Source organism: Ornithorhynchus anatinus, chromosome 17, assembly GCF_004115215.2.
Source record: "Ornithorhynchus anatinus isolate Pmale09 chromosome 17, mOrnAna1.pri.v4, whole genome shotgun sequence".
Lineage (NCBI taxonomy): Eukaryota > Metazoa > Chordata > Mammalia > Monotremata > Ornithorhynchidae > Ornithorhynchus > Ornithorhynchus anatinus.
Window position 1 is genome coordinate 24787799 of NC_041744.1, and position 26571 is coordinate 24814369.

At 40.4% G+C, this 26571-nt stretch overlaps 1 protein-coding gene across 8 annotated transcripts in view; it reads right to left on the minus strand.

Moving 5' to 3' along the window:
• Positions 1–5723: 5723 nt before the first annotated feature.
• ROBO1 (roundabout guidance receptor 1) overlaps positions 5724–26571 on the minus strand; it is a 797263-nt gene continuing 776415 nt past the window's right edge. For 6 of the 8 annotated variants that reach the window (XM_039914415.1, XM_029082113.2, XM_039914412.1 and 3 more), the window contains 6 exons: positions 26138–26389; positions 19123–19529; positions 15245–15397; positions 9245–9553; positions 7929–8125; positions 5724–7413 (listed from right to left, as the gene is read on the minus strand). In XM_039914415.1, coding sequence (XP_039770349.1) covers positions 7399–7413; positions 7929–8125; positions 9245–9553; positions 15245–15397; positions 19123–19529; positions 26138–26389 — 1333 coding nt within the window. In that variant the 3' untranslated portion in view covers positions 5724–7398. The remainder of the gene's footprint in view (positions 7414–7928; positions 8126–9244; positions 9554–15244; positions 15398–19122; positions 19530–26137; positions 26390–26571) is intronic. The other 2 variants (XM_039914411.1, XM_039914413.1) reach the window with 2 other exon arrangements.

Sequence of the window (26571 nt, forward strand, 5' to 3'; positions counted from 1 at the left end):
GATGGAGCAGGGATTAGAACCCAGATCCACTGACTCCCAGGTCTGTGCTCTTTTCACTAGGACATGCTGGTTCTCATGGATCTCCAAAGTCCACCCCAGGAGCCGTTTTTGAAAGGACTGGAAATCGGTGGTAGGACAGCGAGTTGGAGCTGGTGTACTGTCATCTGAGACGCTAAAAATATGTAAGTCTCCGTTCTCCTTTCCTCTCTTCCTCTCCCCATTGAAGTAGAGCTCCTTGAGGGCAGGGATAAGTTCTATCAACTCTATTTTTATCATATTCTCTTAAGTGGTTAGTAAGTGCTCAACTAATACCATTGATAGACTGATGAATTCACCTTGAACTATGTCCACGCCTGACGTAACTACACTACCAGGTTACAGAAAGGGCTGATGGGTAGGAGACATGAGTTGGGAGGGAGAATTTCAACCTTCAAGACCCTCCCAAGAATGCTTTGGATCCATGAAGATTTGCATTTTTAGAACAAAAAGAAGTATGAAAATTCCCCATGGATGAAAAAGTCCTGTAGTGTCCTTAAATTTAACTCAGCTGAGTGATCAGACTTGCAATGAATAGCATTCACCCTGAGACCTGATGTGAATCACCACAGGCTAAACTAAATCATTGGTAATAATATTTCAGCAAGATTCAGATAGGAAAAAGCAACAGAAAATAGGGATTTAAAATGAGTCTTTTCTTCTTCTTTTTCCATAATCCTTAACCCATTCTGCTCCTTCAATTTGTCTTGTTGTCACTGCATCTGTAGGTGTATCTTTATAATCTTCCTATAATTTTCTTATGTCCCATATTACATTGTAAGGTTTTTAAAGTATAGTGTTTGGCAGATAGTAAAAACTTAGCAAGTACACATCACAATTATTATTAAAGGCAGGAATCTTGAATATTCTTTACCACATTTTCAAATTGGTGAGTGAATACTGTGCTATTTACTCATTGTGGGCAGGGAATGTTTACCAATTGTGGTGTAGTCTCCCAAGCACTTAGCGCAGTGCTCTTTACACAGTAAGTGCTGAATAATACCACTGATGATTTACCCTGTTGTGTTCTTTATTTTATTTTTTTGGTATCTGTTCAGTGCTTACAATATGCTAGGCACTGTACGATTAGATACAAGCCAATCAGGTTGGATACAGTCCCTTTCCCATGTGGGACTCACGGTCTGAATCCCCATTTTACAGATGAGGTAACTGAGGTACAGAGAAGTGAAGTGACTTGCCCAGGGTCACACAGAAGACAATTGGTGGAGGCAGAATTAGAACCCAACTCCTTCCTACACCTCTGCTCTAACCACTGGACCATGGTGATTTTCAAATATTCCAAAAACTACTTGGTAATGGATCCAGTATTTTGAAAGTTAGGGGCCTTTGCAATGTCTATTAACTCTTTGCTGTCACTGGGCTTGAAAATGTATAGTGCACAAGAAACTACATGTATAGTATTCACTGGTCTGAACATTAGAACTAGAACAGATCAGTCATGAGGTACTGATTAAGCATTACATGATTATGATGATATTCCCCCAAACACAGCAGCCTGATTGAATTATACTGCAGGTATATGTGGTTTGATTTTAAAAAGCTAGGTACATGTTGCTACAAGATATGCTCTTACAAGGAATGTATAAGTGCCAAAAATGAGCTAGATGCTTAAGATCTTCTAGAAAGCTATAATTACTGAATAGGCAAGTTATTCAGGAAAAAAGAGGCACTTAGGCAGAGAGCTAAAGTGCTGAGATATAAAGAAAATGATGATAAACATTAAAGCCCATAATCAGTCTAAATGAAACTGCAGAGCAGCAAAACTACCCAAGGCAAAGAATGGTCAAGAACATATGTTGATTCTAAACGTCAAGCTGGACCTCTCGACGTTTTTCAGTGATATAGATCCCAAAGCCCTGGATTTACTTGTGGCCAGAAACAATTACAGTTACAAACACATCTCAGGTTCCAAAGGTAACCAGATTGTTCCAAATTTCTAAATTTTAAAGTCACATTTGGCATCTCATTGGGATGCTTCCCCACAAATAGGACAATTAATATATTTTAGTGGATAAATATCATAAAACCAATGTTACTGAGGATTTGTTCTATTTTTTACCTAGACCATTTGGGCCTGGCTGGAAAGAGAGTGGAAAAAGGCAGAAGAAAACGAAGAGATCCAATAAGGTCTAAAGAGGGTAAAGCTCAAGATACTTAATACATTTTTGTTATTATTTTCATCATCATCATTATGGTATTTGTTGAGCATTAAGTATACACCAAGCACTGTTCTAAGTACTGGGGTAGGTACAAGTTAATCAGATTGGATTCTGTCCCTATCCCACATGGGTCTCACAGTATAAGTAGGAGGGAGAACAGATATTAGGCCTTAATGCCTTATCCTGTCAAATCATCACTGAACCATAGTGAGTCCATGGTCACATCTCTCCCAGAACGTCCCACCTCCACCTGCATTTGTTCTGGTAGCGTTTCTATAAAATTTTCTTGGTAAAAGCACAGAAGTTGTTTACCATCTCCTTTTTCCGAAAAGTAAACTTGAGTCTCCGCCCTCGACTCTCCCTCATGCTGCTGCCACCCAGCACAGGTGAGTTTTGACTTATAGCAGATTGCTTTCCACTGACTAGCCACTGCCCAAGTTAGGAATGGAATGCGTATGTCTCTACTTGACTCTCCCTCCTGTAGCTGAAATGGTACAATACTGGAAACTCTCCAGGTGTGATCCTGTCAGGGGAATCAGGTATCTAATCCCCTTCTTCCTGGTGAGGAAACTGAGGTAGAAAGAAGCCAAGTGACTTGCCCAAGGTCACTCATCAGGGAAGTGGCAAAGCTTGGATTAGAACGCAGGTCCTGACTCCCCGACCATATTCTTTGCACTAGGTCGTGCTGCATCTTCAGAAAGAGATGTTTGGCCATATTTATTTACCAGAAACGCTTGGGAAACCCTCGAGAGGCCCCTGCACATCTCTATTTCCTATGAAAAACTTTTCCTACTTTTAATTCCTTAAGGCTGGCATAAAACCTAATGTGAAAAACTTAGCATTACTTTAGGCTTAGACTCAGTTCATAGAAATACAATTTTGTCATTTTATCAACGCCGCCTATGTGTAGTTTGTCCATATGTCCTGGGGTAGCTGGGATAGCTCTGGATTTTTTTTAGACTGTCAGACCTGTACAGAAAAATATGAAAACATCATAAAGTTGGGACGACCTTGGTTAACTTTGTCGGGTTTTCTATGAGTGAATGAAACTTATCAAGCACCCACTCATTGCAAAGTACAAAGTGCTTGGGAGAGCACAATAGAAAGGAGACTTGCATGAGACAGACAAAATCTATTTGCACACAGTGGGAGCAGAAGGAACAATGAGGATATAGCAGGAAGAAATACAGATAAATCAGATGAAATAGCTGAATAAGTAATTGAGCACGCAATTATTCACATATGTCTAAAAGAGAGGAATAGACTACATAAATTGTAAGGCAAGCTGTTGGGTTGGCACAATTAGCATGTTGTGTATTGAATGGGGGAAGACTCCCTGGATGAAGTTGGATTTTAGAAAGATTTAGAGGTGGGAGACTTGAAAGCAAAGTGCTACGTGGGCTTAGGAAGAGTAGACAGTATGAAGTAAGCAGTATTGGGTAAAGAGATCTGAGGAAAAAGATGAGGGCCTGCAGGCAATTGTGAGGAGTTTTTTGCATGGTATGCAGGGATAAGAGAAGTATGGAGAGACGTGTGTAGAGCAATGTTTTAAGAAAATTGACTGTGATCAATAAATTATATTAAGCACTTACTATTTACAAAACACTGTACTAAATGCTTGGGAGAGTAACATATAACCAAGTTGGTCGACATGTTCCCTGCCCTGGACTGGAGTTGGGAGAGACAAGGGGCAGGGAGATCAGAAAGGAGGTTGATGCAGTAATTGATGCAGAACAGGATAAGTGCTTAATGTGGTAGCAGTTTGGATGAAGAAGAAAGGGTGGAGTTCAGTGATGCTGTGAAGCTTGAAATGACAGGATTTGGAGATAGATTGAATATGTGGGTTGGATGAGAGAGATGTTTGAGGATAATGTCAAGTTTATTGGCTGTGAGACAAGAAGGATGGTGATGCTGTCTCCAGTGATGAAAAAGTCTTGGGGAGGACAGGGTTTGGTTGGGAAGATAAGGAGTTCTGTTTTGGTCAGGTTAAGTTGGTGGAACATCCAAGTAGAATTGTCCTGAAAGCAGAAGGAAATGAGTCTGCAAAAATGGAGAGATTAGGGCTGGAGATTTAGATTTGGGAATCACCCATAGAGATTATAGTTAAAGCGAAGGGAGCAAATAAATTCTCCAAGGATTGAGTGTAGATGGACAATACAAGGGACTCAGAGGTGAGCCTTGAGGGACTCCCACCACTAGGGAATGGGAGGCAGAGGAGGAGCCCATGAAAGAAGGAGAATGACTGGTCCGAGAGATAAAATGAGAACCAGGAGAGGACAGTGTCAGTGAAGTTAAATTTGGATAATGTTTCCAGGAGATCGGGATGGTTGACAGTGTCAAAGGCAGCTGAGAGGTCAGGGGGATTAGGTTGGACTAGAGGCTAGTGGATTCAGCAAGAAAGAGACTCATTCATCCAACTGTATTTGAGCGCTTAGATCTTTGAGAGGGCAGTTTCTGAAGGTGGTGGAAGATCAGTTAGGAGGTTCATAAAATAGTTTACCTATGATATGACCAGAGCTTAGTCCAAGATGGTAGCTCTCTGGATGCAGTAGATGGAGCAGATGCCAGAAATTTTGTGGAGGAAGTCCCAGAAGGATTTAGCAAGTTGATTGAATGTAGGAGATGAAAGGCAATAAGGAGTCAAAGATGACACTAAGGCTGTGGGCTTCTGGGACAATTGAATGAATAAGTCTCTTTCTTGCCAAACCCAACAGCCTCTACTCCATCCTAATCCCCCTGACCCCTCAGCTGCCTTTGACATTGTTGATCATCCCTATGTCCTGGAAACATTATCTAACCTTTGCTTCACTGACACTGTCATCTCCTGGTTCTCCTTTTATCTCTCTGACCAGTCATTCCTTGTGTCAGGACCACCACAGATAGTAAGTTAGGAGAAGTAGATTTAGGAGCTTCAGTTTCTCTTGCTCATTTTAAGTGCTGGAACTTTCATGCCTGGGCTGGGCCATGCTCAGAAGGTGCTCAAATTGTAGGCCTCAGCATTCAGGATAGTAACAATAATCATACTAATGGTATTGATAAGGGTATTTTTTAGGGCACTATGTGTAAAGCACAGTACTAAGCATCAGGGTAGATAAAAGGTAATCAGGTCCCTCATGGGAGCTCAAATCTAAGTAGGCTTGAGTAGGAGAAGTACTGTGGAGTCTCAGTAGTGCTGAGAGATTTTAACATCACATTATCTCAATTTTTCTACACATGTCTGTTGAGAGGGAAGGCAAAGTTGTGCAACCCTACAATAGTGCTTAAATGTTCCATTTTCAACAAATGCTGAAGAGAGAAATCTACCTACCATACTTCCCTCTTCTGTCGAGTGTGTTGGGGAGGAACCTTCGTACCTACCTTCCTTCTTTTTTTCCTGTTCGTTTTAAGAGAAGAGAGGAGCATTAATCATTCTATTTTCTCTTCTTTGTCTTAAGAGAAGACAATCAGTCTCTCCTCTTCTGACACCCCCTTTTCCCTTGATAACAGAATCAACACAAAGGAGAATAATGTATTTGAGAACATTTTTAATAAATAATGTGACAAAAATTACTTTTCTGATTATTGGATCTCCAGTATGCAAAATTATGGCTAAAAATAAGAAGTTTCTTACACGGACATACTGAAAACATCAATCACACAAATTGTTCCCTTTAGTACTGAACACCCTTTCTATGTAACCTCTTTTAAAAAAATTAACTAAGTGAAAAAGTTTTTTCCTTGGTAAACATCAAACTCTTGTTTCCCAGTGGGGCTTGTCCTGATGGTTGTCCATGAATAAATGTATATTTTTCAACCAGCACCAAAAACAAATTCAAAAACTTACAAATCATAAAGCTTATGGACAGAGGACATTATTTGGCAATCAAAGAAATTAATGACTCTTTATGAGCTTAAGAAAATTAATTTTTTTTTCCGAGGCCACAGCAAACATGAGAATTTTCCATTAAATCCAGGAAAAGTGAGAACATGTTTTTTTATGGCCCAAGTTTAACTAACTTACTTCACCATCTGTCATCATTCAAATATTCCAAATACAAATATCAAGCGTGAACAAAAAGTTGAAAAAACTGCTTCTGAACAATTTTCAAAAAGACAAAAAAAAAAGGTTAATAGTTACAATGGTTTACAAATAAAGTTTAGTGATTGTGCTTTTAAAACCAAAAAAGAGATTTAAAACAAAACAGTGCATTACAAAAAAAAAAAATTTTTTAAATCAAACAAAACTTCTTTACGTGGCACTTCTGTTAGGAGAATTGACACTACCAGAGGATATTTGGTAGTGATAATGATGTCCTTATTCAATAGTTGGCCATTTAAAAAATCCAGTTTTTTAATGTATTTATACTTGCTTTTGAATTGAAAAATAGAACAAGGTTTTTCCTAGATTTACTTATGACATGACTAGACCACCAGAAAGATCCAACTGGCTCAACTCCTACCTATCCAAAAGGACATTTCCAATAAGAATGTACTTCTGTGATGGAAATGGAGAAAAAAGTAAGTACCACCAGGGGCAAAAACAGGTATATATATTTACAATAAGGTCCACCCCAAATTGCTTTGTGTTGCGCTTTAACCATAATTTTTCACTAAAAGATGATGGGCAAAAAAAAGGGTTATCATTTGCATTAAGAGTGAATAGCCCTTTGTGTGAAGTTCACTTTATGCATCTTCGTATGCTTTAAATCATTTTTTACCACTCACAATGAGGGTTCTGGAATATAGCAATCCCAGGACTCCCTGGGTAGGGTAAGTGCAGGGAGGAAGTTACCACAGATCCAAGATTTCCATCTTCCCCACTGTCCAAACCTTGCAGCGTTAAAGCAAATCAGCTCCATAGGCAAAGCTGTCATGGGCGTAGGCAAAGGGTGACCGTTTGAATTGGCAACCAGGGAGGGAGGGAGGCTGGGAGAAGGAGAGAGAGAAAGAAAGAGAGAGCGAGAGAGACACAGAGAAACGGAGAAACAGACTCAGGCCTCTCAAGGGTGACAGGGATCAAACAACCATACCGCCAATAAAATTAAGAAATGATATTCAGAGGATGTGAACTAAAATTAAAATGTGTACACTCTGATTGCACTGAACATTACTTCTGGCGTCATCCGTCACTTGGGAAGAGATATGAGCATACGGTATCTCTCACACTAGATCTCAGGAGTAAATGGAGCATCTCTTGTCATCATCAGCTTTCAGTTTCCTGTAAGAGAAGAAACCATTAAATATTTGTTGCTTGTCGACTCTATGAAGGGCACTACAGTGGAATTAGTAAAGAGACAAGGGGAGCTTACAGTCTAGCAGGCAAGACATGCTAAATAATATACAGATAGGAAGAAGGAAAAGGAGTCATGTATGTTAACTGCTGCAGGGGGCTATAAGGATCCTCTCTAGGTCTCAAACTCCCTGTGGGCAGGGAACATGTCCGCTTACTCTGTTATGTTATGCAGAAGAAGCCTGCACCTCCACCAGCAGCAGGAGCACCATTAGGGTGTATGGGAGGGAGACAGGCATTATTACCCTATCAGTGGGACAGATCAGCAGACACTGTTTGCGGGGTTGGGAGGGAGAGAGATATTCTATTAAAAACTTAAATTTCATTGGCTAATCTTTTCTTAACTTCTTGGCCGTACAAACAAGGTGAGCAGTTTTAATTGCCAAAGCCACCATCTTCTGCCCCTAACTGTGGCACAGTTTCCATTATTGCCAAGATGTTACCTCTAATTCTTCTTCATCATCATCTTCCCTCTCATATGCTCCCAGGACTTGCATTTCAGCCACATTCCTTCGACCTACATTTCCTTGATCCCTCTGTCTCCCTCCGGATCCTCTAGACGACATTGAGCTGGAGGAACTGGGATCTCTAGGATTATTTGACGTGGGAAATGTAGGTCTACAGTAAGGTAGGATATCTTCTGTGGGTGGTGGGGAGGAAGAAAAAAGAAAGAAAAAGAAGGTCATTTCACATTGTGAATTACAAATGACTTGGCAGAGATGCCTTTGACCAGCTCCTCTTTTGGCTGATAACAGTATTTTCTTAGGAAAAACAAGTCGGGGGGGGGGGGGGGGTGACTTTGGCTCCAACATCCATGCCTACCCACTACTAAGCTCCTTTATATGGGGTATTCACGGAACTGATAAGAACTTTAAAAAAAAAAATGGTTGGGAGTTGGGGGATAAACAAAAGAGTCACTTACATTCTCCTAAGCATAATATGCTCAGGGAAGAAAGCTGTGCTTTGAGAGTTACTCTACAGCAATCATTCTGATCCATATAATCCTTTCATATGTGCTGTCTCCATTTCTTGAAAATATCTCTGAGAATAAAGGGGGCTGTAGCCTTTATAAATATTTCTCTCCTGAATTTGAGCCCTGTGAGAAACAGGGACTGTGTCCGATCTGATGATCTTTTATCTACTCCTGTATTTGGGCCCATAGTAACCGCTGAATAAATATCATCCCCACTAATAACACCAAAAAAAAATCTGTGGCATTTGTTAAGTGCTTAGGATGTGCCAAGCAGTGAGGTAGATACAAGATAATCAGGGCATGCAGTCTCTGTCCCCCATGGAGTTCACAGTCTAAGAACATGGGAGAACAGGTATTTCTGTTGTAAGGTACTCTCCCCCAAGCATTTGCACAGGGTAAGCACTCCATAAATACCATTGATTAAATCACCATTTTATAGAGGAAACTGGGGCACCAAGCAGTTAACTGACTTGCCCAAGGCCCCATAGAAGCCAAGTGACGGGGACAAGATTAGAACTCAAGGGCTGTGGCTTCCAGGAATATGGTCTTTCCACCACTATATGCTGCTTCTGGGACTCAGGTTAGCAGTGGAAAGTCACCAAAACCCTGTACACACTGCTGTTCCTCTGACAAGCCATATCCTGCTGGTTTATCCTTGTCACACAGGCATGGGCATGGGGGCAGGATAAAGGGCAGAAAGAGTGTTTCGTATGAAAAATCAGCAGGCTGGGGAAAGCTACCCTCTAATGCCTTCCCCAATGAAGACTATCTTCTAATCAGGGTTACCTTGGATGAGATGAGATTTTGTTGCTGGAACATCTCGTTTGGCTGCCTTGCTTCCTCTCCCTTTTCCGTCACCTTGAAGTTCCTGGATGTCTCTATGATCTCCTGGATTTGTCCGTACATCAGAGTGTTGTCTCCCATCTGCCGCGTCTCTCCCTTTATAATTACCTCCTTTTCTCTCCGATGACCTGTCTGTTCTTGGGTCTATGGAAGGGAGTTTTGGCAACATTACAGATCGTACCTCCAGCTGGGTCTTGGATTGGACAGTGGGTGATTTGATAGCTGGTGGGGGCACTGGAGGCGGCGGCAGATCTGTGAAATGCAAGAAACCAAAATTCTGAAATCCTTTCATGGAATAATCTACTTGGATAATCTAGGTCAATTCCATCCTTCTTATGTTCCTACAAGAAGAGTTCCAAGCCGATTTATTCCATGAATCCATGCCTAGTCATCAGAACTGTGAGGGCAAAGAAGAGGGAAGGAAGATTGACTAAATTTAGTCAAAGATTGACTAAATTTTCCATTTAAATCAGCTAATGAGAATTTGAAAGGAGGAAGTGAGTCACGGAGAAAAGGTGATTCTAGTAAAAGAGAAGACTTCTGCGAAAACTAATACTCTTTTGGCAGAGCCTGGTTGTGCAAAGGTTCAAACCAGAAGCAAAAGGTTCCCTCCTGGGACTATGTTTCCCATAGAGCTGGGAGGAGGAGGATAACAAACTAGAAATAAAAGGAAGGTTTTTACATTCAGGACTAGCAAGGCTACTCCTTTACTGTAGCTGGGTCATGACAGAAGTCACCGTGAACTTGTCCCTGATTTCTTTCTCCACTCTGTATCTTGGCAAATGAACTTGAACAGAATGCCCCATGGATCGTATGATGCAACCTTCTAATGTAGAGGCAAGCTCTGAGACCCTTGAGAAAAGTGTCAGACTCAAAGCTCTTTATCGCAAAATGTCAACAATGTCACTGGGACCTGGCCATTGGGATCCGTGCTTTGTCTTCCTCAGGTAACAGCTATCTGTGTTTACCGGGGGGTTAAGTCAAAGGGAGGAAATCCACTTCCTGGGGATTATAAACTTCTCCCCAGAGGAAAACTTTCTTTTTCCAATATCTCCTCATAAAACCCAAGCTATCCAAGCAGTGAGATAAGGATAGGTTGAGAAATGCCTGCATATATCTTTAATTTTTAACCTTTTAAGAGCCTGAAGCTTAGAGGAAGAGCAGATGTTCTGAAGGATGGTAAAATGACATTAGTTTATCTTGCTATAAATTCAATCCATGAGTCCTGGAATATTTTCACATGGTTTTTCCTCCGGAAAATCCCCATGGTTCACTTAAAGATGGGAGTTGGGTACGTTCTCTCGTTAACGTTCATGTTCCCAGATGAAATTTGCTAATCTGTGATTTGTTAAGATTACAGCTGGATAGGAAGCTATTGAACAACCAACATCTTGGGATATTTAGTGGCTTATTAAAGTAAAAGAAAATGAATGCATTTGTACAACTGCAAAATGGTGTTTTCTTCATGTAGAACTCTAACACCCTGCAGAGAAACCAAAGAGTCTCCACTATCGGAGGTGGTACACAATGTGGGAATATTTGTCCTTTAGTTCTGGGAAACTACATAAAAGGAAAATTAATAAAACACCAATATTGCACCTATATAATACTGTAGAGGGAACTGAATAAAAAAGTCAGCTTTTCCCATAAATATGGTAGGCTCTTATGTTTAAAATGATAAAGATAAAAGGGGAAGAACATTCTTGTAAATGGTCAAACTATATCAGCATCTCAAATACCACTGTGCTGCTGATTCATTCTGTTCCTGGATTTAAAAGAAAAAAAAATCAATGCTGCATTGTTGTCAGCTTAAAGAAAACAATTATTATGTAATCGTATTTTTTGATGGCATATTCTTTGGGGAAAATCTCCCAATGTGCTATGGAATTGAATGATAATGATTTTTGGCAAGATTGTAATGACTTATATACGTGTATCAATCGGGGGAAATGTGCTTCTTTAAAAAAACAAATCAATCAAGGCCTGTTTGTTTTTTTTTTATTTCATATAAGCTATAAACTAGTAAGCATCTATTTAGAAAAAGAGCTTCACCTTTTGCAAATATGAAGAAACTATATATTGCTATCTCTCAAACCTGAAGTTCTGACAATTGCTATCAAGAGGTAAAATGGGGTCAGAATTGTGAAGTCCCAAATACATTCTCCATATTGCTGGGCATGACAGCTGCTGGAACCAATTCTATTCTGTGAAAGTCAACTGTGGAAGTCAAGCTTCAGACAACTCAGAGATTCATACACCAAACAAAATCCCAGAGCAATGTTCCTCCCAAGGAAACCTTAAAGGGAAGAACTTAATAGACACAGACTTCCAATATTTCAGAGTTGCTTGTGGTATTGGTGGTGTTAAAATATACTAGTCAAGTTTGGGACTGTCTACTAGGTTCAACTGAAAATGTTTTAAGATTGCTGAAGTGAGGAGAAACTGCTTTGCTCTTCCTACAGAAAGAGAGTAAAGGTTTTATGTCAACAGATAACTTCTTTGCATTTCACACAGTGCCTACCTATGTAATGTAAGAAAATTTAGCATTTGGTAGACACTGATACTGGCAGAGAAATCTACTGCATGGCAGAGATTTTGCTCTCTACTTATTACCTAAGAAGTGTTGTAATGAGCAATAAAGCAGGTCCAGACCACACCGCTCCAAAAGGGTAGAAAAATTCATAATTTATGAAAAGTATAGCGCATGTGGTTTTAAATCAAATATGTAAATGGATCTGAAAAGGAGGGAAAAGGGGGAATGAAAAAAAAAACTATATCGACTCCTGGCACTGCACTTCCTTGTATATTTAATTCTAATAGACTGGCAAAAAACAATTAAATACTTATGCTTTTCAACACAAACTTTTGTCTGACTTTAGATTGCTAGCTACAAACTTAGAAAACATTTAAAGCCTGCATTAAGAGAGCAAAAGCCCATCAGACTAAACGTTGGTTATCCTCCCTAAAGGGAGCAAAAATACAGCTCTCCTAACAGACCGTACTGTGAGCTACTCCAGTTTCTGTACGTTCAACAACCATCACCACCTTTCAAAGAAGAAACTTATTCCCCTGGAGAGGGCACTATTCAAAACACTTCAACAGCTCTAGCATGCAGCGGCCACTCAAAACATGGCCATGATCTACAATGAAAGTTAGCGGCACAATATTTAGCCTTCTTGTCACAGACATTTAGTAATGTAGGAAAACAATTTTCTTCAGTGGCAAACACAATCACTATTAAAGGCATTTTTCTATTGATGAGCGAAAAGTAGAGTAATAATGAGGATTCCTGTCCTTTGGGCAGGACCTTGGATATGATGTTGCTGTGGAGGAGGGAGGTGAAAAACAAAGAGCTGGTGTTCAATAGAGGTCAACAGTAGGAAAGGTAACATCTAGATTCTGAGAACGAAAGCAACAGAAGGAGACGTTTTGGAACTCTACTCCTGCATTGGTATCCCGAACAGTGGCTTAGACCCCCACTTAGTGTACATGTCTAGGATCCCTGACTTTGATGCGCAAAATTACAAGAAACATCAAGTGCTTCAGGGAGCTCTCGTCACAGTGTCTGGATACAATTCACAGAGTTTTGTCTTTCCCCGACCATAAACATAGAGAAAGCTTTATGATTTGCTTGACAAAAAGAACTCCAAGATGGTCATCAAAACCCTTTAAGGAATTTAAAGATCTGTGGAAAAGGTCAGTTCTTTCCCAAAAGTCCACATGGATCTGCATATTCAATAAGAAGAGATGATCTTGCATGTGCGGCCTCCAGGGATACACCAGCCGCTTCTTTTCAACAGTACTCCAGGGAAAATGGAATCTGTCTTTAAAACTCCCTTCCTAACTACTAGGACATCTGAAATTAGCCATTTTTAAAAATGGTATTGGTTAAACACTTACCATATCCCCAAGTGGGACTGGGACTGTGTTCAACCTGATTTGCTTGTATCCACTCCAGTGCTTAGTACAGTGCTTGGCACACAGTAAGCACTTAATAACAATAAAAATTATGGTGTTTGTCAAGTGCTGGGGTAAGTATAATTTAATCAGGTTGGACACAGATTCTGTTTCACATGGGGCTCGTGGTCTAACCAGGAGGGAGAACAGGTATCAAATCCCCATTTTGCAGATGAGGGAACGGAGCCACAGGCAAATGAAGTGACTTGGCCAACTGACTTGGCAATTGCAGGAGAAGGGATTAGACTGCAGGTCCTCTGTCTCCCAGGTCAGGCTCTTACCACCTGACCAAGCTGCTTTTCCATCTAATATTTCCTTATTAGTTGGGAGTATCTTAGCATTCAATAATTATTATGGAAGGGGTCGGCAAGAATCCATGCCTAATTAGAAAACCTGCTGAAGCCAGCACAGATGAAAAAAAGGCTACAAAATAAATGTCCATTAGATTTGTCAAATCGACTGCAATTTTTAACTGTAGAGTGATGCATTCTAAAAGCATAATTACATTAATATCTAAAAAAGTCTTCCATTTAAACTACTTTAAATCAAGGAAAAGGAAACTGCCCCAAGAAAAGCTTTAGTGCAGACCTTTTCTTGCATGTCTCTCCTATCTAGCTACATTTCAAACAGGGCTGGATGTTGATCCAACCTTTCCATTAAGAGCACTTTCTTCCAGAGAATAAAAATAGACCCACAATATCTTCTAACATGCCAACACAGGAGTCCCATAAATGTAAAATATCTGGAACAGTTTGGGGATTTACACCTTGAATTTGTCCCTTTGGAGAAGCAAACGTGTACAGAGCCTCCATAATAATCAGATAATGTTCTGACAGCTCCGTTTCCCTGACAAAAGGGGTCTGGGCTGGAGCCAGAAGACCCAGGTGCACTGTGTCATGCCAGTATTTAATGTAGTCTAATATCAGATAGATGCTGGTGAGAGAAAATACTCAGAATAAAGTAGAGATAATAGCACAGACAGCCACTCATTGTAAAATTACTCGTGCTCATCACACTGTGAGCTTTGTATTAAATTTTTCTGTCAAGTGGCAGGAATCACAGGGAGAAGTGGCTCAAAAGACCCTCCTTGTAACCCTAGATAAGGATCTATAATATTAGGCTTTCATAGGATAATGACAAATGATGCCCCTCTTTGAAAAATTGCTGACTGGTAATGAAAGTCTTAATCAGATTGTTGATGCTGAGAACCAAGAGGAGGGGAATAACACTCGTGACACCCTTCCTCCTCCCCCTTTAGCGAATTTAGCAAACTTGACAAGATGGGTAACTCTGGGAGAATTTATCTTACATGAATTTCCAACAAAGCCCTTGGGGTGGTTGGATAAAATGGGAAGGGGGTGGTTTAATAAAAACTGGGCCACCTGAGGCACTTTCATTAAAGGCTTTCTCGAGACAACATCACAGTGTTTGCATTATCCTCCTAAACTCCCTTGGGATGACGAGCATTACCTTTTTGGCGGGAGTCGATATTCTCTGTGAAGGCATGAGGGGAGATGATTAGATTCTATCTTTTGCCATGCACAAAATAACTGTTTGCAACCTACTGTAGTTAAAATTAAAATTCAAACAAGTTCTAGGTTCAGTCTTTGATACCAAATTGTTGGGAAAAAAAGGTATATCATTCAAGGATGTATTACTCCGTCACTGCGGCGAAGGTTTTAATCTACTGAGCTATTTGCAACAATTCCACCTACTCTGTGATACATGATGAAATTGGATTTTCCTACAGAAATCTAGGCATTTTTCTAAGTCTTTTAAATATTGGCAAAAATTAGCTCATTAGGAAATTGTAGCGGCAAGAATATTCCCGAGACGGGGAGCTATCATCGCAAAAGGAATAATTACCCATCACATCAGTGAGCTCCAACGGTCCACTGACACTTAGTTTTTCTCTGGGGCCACTCTCCCTATCCTACACAACAAGGAAGGATTCACCAATATCTCCACACATTTCAATGGACTTACCATCCGTGTAGACTTCTCTGCGTAAGTGTCCAGGCTGGTGCTTCTGTTTCTTGGGGGGTCGAACCTTCTGTATAACAGCAGCGCTCATATTACTGTCTGTAGATACAGGGCTCGTGGCCCGAGGTAAGTGCGATGCGTGATAATGCCTGCGGCCTAACAAAGCAAAGCATCTTTGTTAAGACCCTACTGGCGTTATTTGTTGAAGTAGGTATAAACGGAAATGAAGCAGTCATCTGTTCGTCACCAAATAACAACAGTCCATTCAACTTCCAGTTTTAGACAGCTTTTTGCTTAGACCACACTTTGCTTTACGGAAGACAACATACTCTAAGTGTATGCTGTAGTCCTAGTCCAGCTAGGTTGTTTCCTTTTAATCCAATCCGTCAATGAAATTCCACATTTGTTGACTATTCTTCCAAAGCCAACTTTTTTAACTCCTTGGAGTAGACTCTGGAAAGTTAGACTAACCTGAAATTCAAATGCTGAGCAAGCATTTCTCAATCTACCCTCCCCCTAAGAACAGACTATGCTCTTTTTTTTGCAACCAACTTCAAGCTTTAAGGTTGTTTGGCCAGGTTTTGCTACTCCACCCAAAATCATTACTCAGCAGCTCTCGGAACTCGAGAGAAGCTCGTTATTCAAATCTCCCCTAAGTCACCACTATTTACCAATTGGCCGGAAAGAGCACTGAGAGGACCATTACTCTAACAGTATCAGTCACTAGCTGCCTGGTGAAGACAAAAAGCCATGAACTAATAATATCTTCCAAAACAGCCTCAGGTGTTTTTTCTTCAAACTGCCAATGAGACATGACCTCAATGGACCTCGCCTTATTTGGGTTGAGCAAAAGGATTGCCAAGGTTAGTCTTTTTTCCTGATTCAAAAGAACTCCAAGGACCGACCTGCTCATTTGACCAAGTGGGACATTTATCAGATAGTCTATATGTATGCTGTGATAACTGAGTCATTCTTAATGGGTAAGGATTAAGGAGCTGAGAAGTGCAATCTGCTTGCACATTTCTGTTAGTTTCAACTTCAATTTTAAAGGAGAAGCAATTCCTAAAATAACAGAGCTGGAGGGGGACTGACTGAACTGGTGAATGGTTCATTATAACTATGCTGTAAGCAGAGATCTAAAATGCTTTTCAGTGAAAATAAAATACCAACCTACATTCACCTCAGCTGTGATGAAACCAATTATGTCTAAAGCTACAAAGCCACAAACACAAAGCACTGCACAGAAACCCTGTTTTCACTCCACTGTGACAGATCATCTAATGTTCAGAGACCCTGAGGCACAATAAGGTACCTAGAGATAAAATTTGAAATTTATTTATGTTTGGTTCGATTCAGTGAGCTGAAATACACCCTTTGTGACATCTGCAGATGGTATTTAATTTTCTTTCCCTTTATATTGTGTTGACTTTTGAAGTTGACAAATAAAAAAATTCCATTCATGACATGTAGGATTGCTTCAGTTTTCACTAAGATAGGTTTAGGCCCACCCACTCATGTGGTGGTCTTTTTAAATATCCATTTTACTCAAAGGCCAACCAAAGAGTTTTGGCTGAGTGACCTAAGTATCTTGTGCTAAAAAAAGATCCACATACTAGAGCAGGGTGAGATATCTGGAAAATTGCTCTTCTGCAACAAAGTACTGAATAAGAGAGTAAAGGTTCCTTTATGAAGTGGTTTCACCGTAACTGCAAACTGATACATTTCACCCCAGAAAAACTTTCAATATTTTAATTTTAAAAGCTACTTTCTAAAAAACCCTTTTCCTATCCAGGAGGAGCTTATACTATAATGGGATAGTCAAACAAATATTTACAACTAGAGTCATCAAAATAAATAACTGAGCACACATACAAAGTGCTAAGGAAGGTGCATCTAAGTTTAAGTGCTAGAGTTGGTTGAAGTGATGTTGACTCTGGGTGCTGTCAGAACTATCACTGAAAGCTTATCGGATGAGGTGGGGTTTTAGGACAGCTTTGCATGTGTATAGACAGGCAGTTCCAGGATGGGAGAACGGTATGACTGAGGGGATGGAAGCGGAAGAGTGGAGAGCACGGTAAGCGTATTAGAGAAGCAGCATGGTCTGGTGGAAAGAGCATGGACCTGAGAGTCAGAGGACCTGGGTTCTAATTCCAATTCTGCCACTTGTCTGTTGTGTGAGCTTAGGCGAGTCACTTAACTTCTCTGTTAACTCAGTGCCTGTGTGCCTGTTAACTTCTCTGTGCCTCAGTTTCCTGATCTGTAAAATGGGGATTAAATTCTACTCCCTTGTATTTACATTGTGAAACCCTCTGGAATAGGGGCTGTGTTCAACATGCTTATCTTGTATCTACCCCTGCACTTAATAAATACCAAAATTATTACTGTTATTATCATTAGGAGGAACAAAGAGAGTGATGTGGGGGTAAGATGGTGGAGAGCCTTGTAGTTGATTACCCTAGCCAAACTAGCATCAGAGAGTGCTCTTGATACAGTCCCCAGTGAACACTTATACTGTACCAAGATACTGGCCTCTATTTGCTTCTCTGAAGGATCACTCAGAGACTGAACCTTTAATAACCTCGATTGCCTGAGGACAGGATGTGAAAAACTTAACATTCCAAAGACTGCAGAACTTCCAATCAGCCAAAATGAAACTTAAAAACCTAGCTCCTGTCTTAAATCCCGCGAGGGAACAGTGCCACTCTCCCAAGCACTTAATCCTTTACAATGCTCTGATCAGTAGAACTGATTAAAATAACAAAATCATTGAATTGATTAAATGACCTGATTATTGCTTTATTAATGATGTGAAATTGCACAGATTGTCATTGTTTCACTGAATTTGTCCAATCTGGCCTTCCCAAACTACATATAAAGTTAAATAAACAAGCTATAAATCATCCAGGTGAAAAAATCAATTTTTTTGGTAAATCCCTTACTCAGCAAACTTCCGAGCTCTAAAGATAAAGGAGGCCAGGAGCAAAGCAGCTTTTTGGCCTCTACTGCTTCCAAAGACATCTCCCTTCCACCTTCTGGACCCTGCCTAAATAGCACAATTGAGGGATAACTGTTTTCGACCATCGCCTCGAACGTTCAAGCTCCGAGACTCTAATTCTAAAAAAGGTACTTTCTGACTGGGCAATCTGCCTCGATGAAGGATGCTGCAGCATAATGTAAATCTCATAGAAGGGATTTCTCATTTGATATTTGTCAAGTGCTCTCAGACTACAAGTCAAGGGCTCCTACCCACAAGGACATCATTTGATGTTCCTCGGTCTGTTTCTCTTCCTACCAAAGATAATAATCCTTACGGCCTATCTGACCAAAAGGAAAGAAACAAATCCAACCATTACGTGCTGTGAGTGAAGGATGAGGTTGACTTTACCCCTGAGACTCTATAAGTAGTAGCCTCACAGTCTTGGTTGTAAACTCGTCCCTTGAGACTGGAAGCTCCTTAAGGGCAGGAAATGTGTAGATTATATTGTTATTCTGTACTCTCCCAAGCGCTCGGTACAGTTCTCTGCACACACTGAATGATCAGTAAATATGATGGACTGACTGACTGACTCTTGGAAGCCACAGAGTAGTCATGGCAACCACAGATACCTGGTTGGCCTCCCAACGTGATTCTTTAAACCTCACTGAGTTGCCGTGAAGGGGACCCAGCAACAGTGACTCCAAGAGGCCTGCCAATCCTCAGCAATGTGTCCCACATAAATATAGCACTTAGCATCCTTGTGCTGGAGCAGTTTGGTATGGACATTTCTCCTCTCCCTCCACAAGTGTAAATGGGTCATGGGGGCCAAAGGTTAGCCCACTTTCCCTCTCTGCATGGATCCTTTAGAAAGTGATCCTGATTCTCCCCACAGCAAATGACGTACCTGCAGCATCCTGCATTTGACGTCTTGCTACCTTCAGACCAGCGTATTCGGCCGCCGCCGCTACGGCCTGTGCAAAATCAGCATCGGTGAAAAACGAGCCATCGGAGGAACTAACGCTGGACCGTCCGCTTGAGATGTTGTCCTCTTCTGAGGCTGAGCCCCAGCCGTTGATCATGGAGCCCGTTACGGAGCTTTCCAAATCTCCAACACTGGAGGCAGGTGTCTGCTCAAGCCCCCGCAGAAGAAGCCTTCTGGTTTGCATCTTGGCTACCTCCATGTCCGCTTCATCCTCTTCCTCTTCCGGAGCATCGGTGTCCATATCGGAAACCAGTGGCCCAGAAATGTAGCCATAAGTGTGCGGTGGGGAAATAGGCCTTGGTGGGGGAGGTGGGCTCCCAGGCTGGCGTCTGTTTGGGCAGAAATGCATTGTTCACATACATGTCTGAAATAGTTATTTAAATAAACCACAAAATTTTGCAGTGATTCACCCACACTGTTCACTGTTCAGGAGGAAAACACAAAATGAATGTCTAAAATCTCCAAGCTTTCAAGTTTGCTAAGCATAATGGGTTGGTACCAAAGAAAAATCTACCACGAAACTGTACCTTCTCTAGTGGTACCTTCTGATCCGAGTCAAATAAAAACACACTCAGCGGTGCATAAATAACACTGTGTTTTATCATTTGGCTTCTGCTTGGATCAGAAGTGGGAGGAGATCATTTATGGCAGGTTAAAAAATACATGACAAAGCCAACTCTTGTAGATAGAAGTAAATGGGTGGGCGGGGGTGGGGTGGGGTGGGAGTGGTTCAGAGTAGTCTCTGGCATTCCCAGAGACTGTAGACATCCGTATTTGAACAGATTGCTCCATAAACATTATCTTCCTTGATTCTTCTCCCTTCTTCCTTTTGCCCACCCCAACAATCTGTCATGGCCTTTCCATGTCATCTGTTTTCAAAACAGATCAGAAGATATCATTAATAATAATGTTGGTATTTGTTAAGTGCTTACTCTGTTCAGAGCACTGTTCTAAGTGCTGGGGTAGATACAGGGTAATCAGGTTGTCCCACATGAGGCTCACAGTTAATCCCCATTTTACAGATGAGGTAACTGAGGCACAGAGAAGTTCAGTGACTTGCCCACAGTCACATAGCTGACAAATGGCAGAGCCGGGATTTGAACCCATAACCTCTGACTCCCAAGCCCAGGCTCTTTCCACTGAGCCACGCTGCTTCTCCCATTATAGAGGGCAATGTTGATAGGATTAGAATGCACACTTTCAACACACGAAACATACTTCTTCTGCTTCTATTGTTTTATTTCAGAAAGAAATCAGTCTTTTCACTCCTAATTATGGTAGCAAAGGACTACCACTCTTTTCCCTATATTATATATTATAGACTTTCTAAATATAGATGGCTATCTATATAGACAATATAGGTAAATCAAGATAGATGGATAGGTAGACAGATTGATAGATAATAGAAACTCAGCTCTGGAGGACATCAAGTTCATTCAGCCTACATAACCTTAGTTCCCTTTTTCTGTCAAAGCTTCTGAAACTTACTTGAGGATGACAGAAAGACTATTAACGGTCATTGATCTGTGACAAAGAATTACTAGATGTTGATGTATCCAGATTTTGACTCTCTTCACTTGGGAAATTCACTGACTTTGTTGTTTCACTAGAAATACTGTACAATGATAGAAAGGGTGAGATTTAAATTTTAGTACACTGAAGAAATGTCAGACTAAGTACAAGTGCACTAGTGGAAGGTGACCATTTCAAGGATTTCCATGTAAAAGTGACCCCTTTCATAAATGAATCTTAACTGATCCATGAAAATTAAATGTGGGACTATGATGAAATTTTCAAGAGTTGAAGTTATTTAAGAACTATAAAATGATTAGTGATGTCAATATGAAATATGGTTCCTTTAAGGAAAAATACTAGTACCTCAAGGCTCTGAAACCAAGATAAAGTTGAATTTCAGGGGAAAAAAAAAATCTTAATCATGCTTTAGAAGAGAAAAATCATTCACTTCTCCAATCAACTTTCTCTAATTCTTGTGCTTCTATCCCCTGTCTCTAAGTTATCCTTCCGTTTACATTTTGCAGCCTTAGTATCCATCTAACATATATCCCCACATAGATTTTTTTTTTCATGTTTGCAGTTGAGTGGGATGCATCCAGAGGGAGAGGCACTAAACATAGCCAGGAACCAAGGCAGAGAAACAGAGTGTCAAAGTCAAAAGACACAGAATCAGGTTAATATAAAGGAGTTCAGAAAGAGACAAATATTCAAAAACATGACAGGACAAAGCTAACAAAATGCTTCTGTCTTCTTCCTTCAGCCCTGAAGCTCTCTTCGTGGAGTGCTCACTCTCTACCTCTTACCCGCTCCTCCTACCTGCCCCAACATGTCCCAGAGTTTGCTTTTGGGAGGGAGGGGAAGAAATTACTTCTTTGATTTCTGGATCATACCCCCAACTCTCTCCACCACAGCATTTCTTTCATGAAGCCAGAGGAGAAAAGAAAGTCTCAACTACCAGGAGATAATTCCCAGATAAGCTGTTTACAATTTCAAAACAATATTGTGTTACTGAGACTTAAAATAACTTTCCAATGAAAAAAAAAGTTATTGGTTTTAGGACAATCAGTTATTGTTCTATTGAAGTTACAAAAATGATTCACAGCCTTCTTGTGTGTAGACATAAATCATACTTCTGTTAACACTTTTAAAGTAACTGAACAATGAACACAAAATTAAGGACTGTGAGAGGCCATAGAGGGAAAATTCCAATCACTGTGACTGGTATTGCCAAGGCTAAAGGGATCTTCCTAAGAGCACCATAAGGTTTGGGTTTAACCATTAGTGACACTCAACATGGTGTTACAGAAAGAACACAGGGCTGACCTGGAGGAGCTGGGTTCTACTTTCGCTATGGTACTTGACCCATCTGTACTTTGGTTTACTCATCTGTGTAACAGAAATAATGAGGATGATGATGATAATACTAATGATAATAGCAGGATGTTGTGGAGGCAATAATGATTTAAATTCTGTCAGGGTATTTCGATCATAAAAGTGCTCAACAAAAACCTAATCCAAATCAAATACCTAAAAGACAATGAGGTAATGAAGCATGCCACAATTTTAGGATTCAATTCTCCCCCCAGTGAATGGGGGTGGAGGGGGTTCAATGACTCCTGCAAAAATATACAGATGGCCTCTTGACATGCACAGAACCAAAATGTAACATTTATTTTGGGAAAGAACATAAGGAAAGATTAAGACATTTTACTTCTTGTCTCCTTTCCTTTCAATTCCAGGGGTTTTTAATGGTTATGTCTATACATTTAAGATCCTCTTTAACTCAGATGGCCAACTCTTGCTTATTCAAGGATGAGTTTTCCTTTTATGGATAGCCCATCCCGAGCCATTTCACAGCTCTTTATCAAGTCCTCAATGGATTACTAGAGAGAAAAATTTACAGGTCTGAATTTTGCCTCCATCCATAGGGTTGAATTGTTGGTAATCTTTTCTGAACTACTTAAGAAAAAGAGCTCTTTGGAGCTGTTAAATTTATTTTCCTACACAGTAACTGCAGAGCTTTGGACTGTGGAGAAGAGGTTTTGAACTAATTTACAGACATGTTTTCATAATCTCAAATGTTTATAGCTCAGCTGGTTGTTTAGAGAGAAATCCAAATAAATGCTCCAAGGGAGTACCTAACTTGCTTATTGGGAGGTTCTGTATCCCATGTGAACCCCGCTGCCCACTCCTTGCCAACCACCAAGTAATCAAAACTAAGGCTATTATCTGGGAAGGGAAGCATACTCTTTGTGCTGACAATGTTGTGCTGTGCTCTCCCAAGTGCTTGGTGCAGTGTTCAGTAAATACCACTGATTGATTGAGGTAAAGTCCAGCTTCCCTCTTCTCTGACATCTTGTTTGCCCCCATCTGTTCCTGTTTCCACTGCACAATCCCACTACACAATAATTGCAGAGAATTATTCTCCTCAATTTCAAAGCCTTACTGAAAATGCATCTCCTCCAAGAGGCCTTCCCTGACTAAGCCCTTACTTCCTCTTCTCCCACTCCCTCCTGAGTCACCCATGCATTTGGATTTGCTCCCTTTATTCACCCCTCCCTTCAGCCCCACAGTACTTATGTATTCATCTATAATTTATTTTTATTTATATTAATATCTGTCTCCCCCCTCTAGGTTATATGTTAGTTGGGGGAAGGGAACACGTCCATCAACTCTGGTATACTGTACTCTTCCAAGTGTTTTATCAGTGCTCGCACACAGTAAGTGCTCAATAAATAAGACTGATTGACTAACCAAGACTCTCAGCTATGCTTGTTCAATACAAGCAATTTGAAGGCTATCTGTGATCTACTGCATATACTTTAAGGGCAGTTTGAGGGACAACCTCCCAAAGGCACATTTAAAAACCTCTCTTCATTAACTGGAGAAGTGGGTTACAACAGCATTGACTCAAGTTCTGCAAAAATCCTGTTTCTCCACCCAAAATGTGCTGTTTACACATTGAGCTTTATAACCGCTCTTTGAGAGGCATTTCCTTCTTTTTTATTTCCACTGTTATTTGACTGAAAAGAAAACAGAACACATTCAAGCAGAGGGCCCTTGTCTCTACTGTAAGATTCTCTTGAAATGTTACAGATCATGTCCTCCCCCGCCCCCGGCAAACCCAGGTCAAAAGAGAATATTGTTTCAGTTGATAAATGAGAGCAGGAAACTGAAAAACTGCAGGTAGATCTAACTACAACATATCAGAGAGCGTTGGGTGGGGGTAGGGAGGGGAACTCCAGACTGAGTATCCCAGTCAAGGTTATGCCTTGCTACCCAAACAAGCTACCAAGCAATCATTAACAACTGTGCTATTTGTTAAGTGCTTACTATGTGCCAGCATTGTACTAAGCGCTGGGGTGGATTCACACAAGTAGGGTTTGGACACAGTTCCTGTCCCATGTGAAGCTCACAGTCTCAATCCCCATTTTCAGATGAGATAACAGGAGCACAGAGAAGCAACTGACTTGCCCAAGGTCACACAGCAAACAAGTGACAAAGCCAGGATTAGAACCCATGACTTTCTGACTCCCAGGACCATGCTCTAACCATTACACCATGCTGCTTCTCTAGTTGAGCACCAACTGTACAGAACACTGCACTAACAGTCAGGAAAGTTCAACAGAATCACTGCAGGGTGCCCAATTCACTTCTACTAATGACTGAGCAGTTGCATAAAGGAATTTTAAATTCAAATCAATTCACTTTGCTACTTACTAGTGGTTTGGTAAACAACCTGGTGTAGGCAAAGGCCAACATGGTTGGCTAAAACAGGGTGCATGGAATTCATGTGGTTCTCAATTATCTATGTTATCTTACCTTAGCCTCCATTCCCATTACCAGAAAAAAATGATATCCTACAGTTCAAACAAAATGCCCTTGAAACATCATTGACAATCATTCTTGTTGGCTTTTTTTTTCTTTAAAAATTAAAACCATAAAATCTGAGCCTAAATTTATGGAGAGCTGCTAATAGCATGTCATTTTGCTACACATCCAAGAAACCTATCTGGTACAAATGTGATAGTATCTGTGGGAAACAACTGCCAGAGCCTTGAATCTATGTGAAAAGCAGCTCTGACTTAAAAAAACACACTTTCTTCAGTCCATAAAATTAAATTTTTGGTAATTCTTTAGAAGTGCATTGTTCATCATTTCTGAAAACTGATTGTTTCAATGATACTGTATATATTTATTGTAATCCTCCATTACCTCATTAAAAAAAAGTTGATCTTCCTTGAAAATCTTCCCCTTGGCATACTAACTTCCAAAGGTGACATTAGATTAAAAGGGAATTTGAAGTAATAGAAATTTGTCAGGTGAAATAATTTCCTCAAATTCTGTTTTGGTAATTTGTATCATATTTTCAACTCCTCCAACTCCAAATTCATCATCAGCTATACTCAAGGTAATTTTTCTTTTTGTTTTTCTACGGATAATTTTTTTCCATAACCATCAAAAGGATCCCTGGTAGACAGAAGAAGCTGTCTTTAAAAATGATTTTTTATATATAATCTCACTAAATTCCTCAATAATTACTTGCCATTCTTAAAGTGAAGGGGAAATAATAATAACTACTCTTAGACATTTGAGAATTACACAAGGTGGCAGAATGAAATAAACAATACCATCAGAGTAGAGCAATCTTCAGAAAAAAATGAACTAATAAAATGTGTCCGGGGCAATAACAAAGTCAGGTGTAAAATCATGAACAATAAGAAAAGCACCTCTCTGATGCAGTAATAGCTTACAAGTTATAGAAGTGACAAATGAAAAAGCTAAACATAACAAAAAAATATTACTTTACTTTAGGTTCAATATATAGACTAATGAAAGAAATCTAGAACACATACTTCCTTTCTTAGAGAAGCCCATCCAAAAGCCAACTATCTAAGACCTCAACTGAGAAGCAGGGTAACCAAGGTCAAACACATTCTTTTGCAGCAATGGCACAAAAACTGGGTTAAATTAAAATATCTGTAAGAAAGCAAACTTTCCACAAAATAGAAATTAGACTTTAAAGACCACGGTTCCCAGGAAGTGTTGCAATTAAAGTTGAATGCTTTGGATTTTTCTCAAAACCATACAACATCTGTGCCATGTGATCTTTCACTCCCCAAAACAAAGGTGAAGATAGATGATTACTATAATATGATGCACATTATTGTATGATAATATACAACAATGCTGCAAGTTTATTGGAGACGATGATGCCATAACTATGCGGTATCTTCTGTTAATAATAACACTTTCCAAGCCAGTTACTCTTTCATAACATTGTTCCAGAGCTGGTGGTGAATCTGCTTCATGAAAGAGCATGAAGTAAGTGCGGCCTACAGCTACTCAAACTGAGGTGGGAGCCTCCAGATTTGTAAATCGTGATGACAGGTGACTTTTGAGAAAGACTGGAACAACCCACCTTCGGTCTGGCTGGTGCTGCAAATGGCCAATTTCTTCGGGGCATTCTTGTAACATAGGCTGGAGCTCTTCTTGAGGGGAAGGAGTTAGTGTGGCTGTAGACTGATGACTATAGGACACGGCTGCCGGGGAGGAGGCTGCTCCTCGCACTGGTGGAGTAGGTCCCCGTTCATCTTCTTCCTCTTCTTCCAGCTCATCTTGCTGTAAATACATCCTTGCTGGTGGCACTGGCCCTGGGACTTCTTGATCATAGCTAGAAGAGAGTATTTCACAGAGGCTTACAGTAGCAGAGAACTCATTATAAAAGTGTTATCAAAGATACAGGATCGAGTTCACCTAGGGATTACGTCAGGACAAAACTACAGCAGATCAAACAGCAGTGAAACATCTGCCTAGCAGCCCAAAATGGTAAAGTGATCCATCCATTTAAATTCA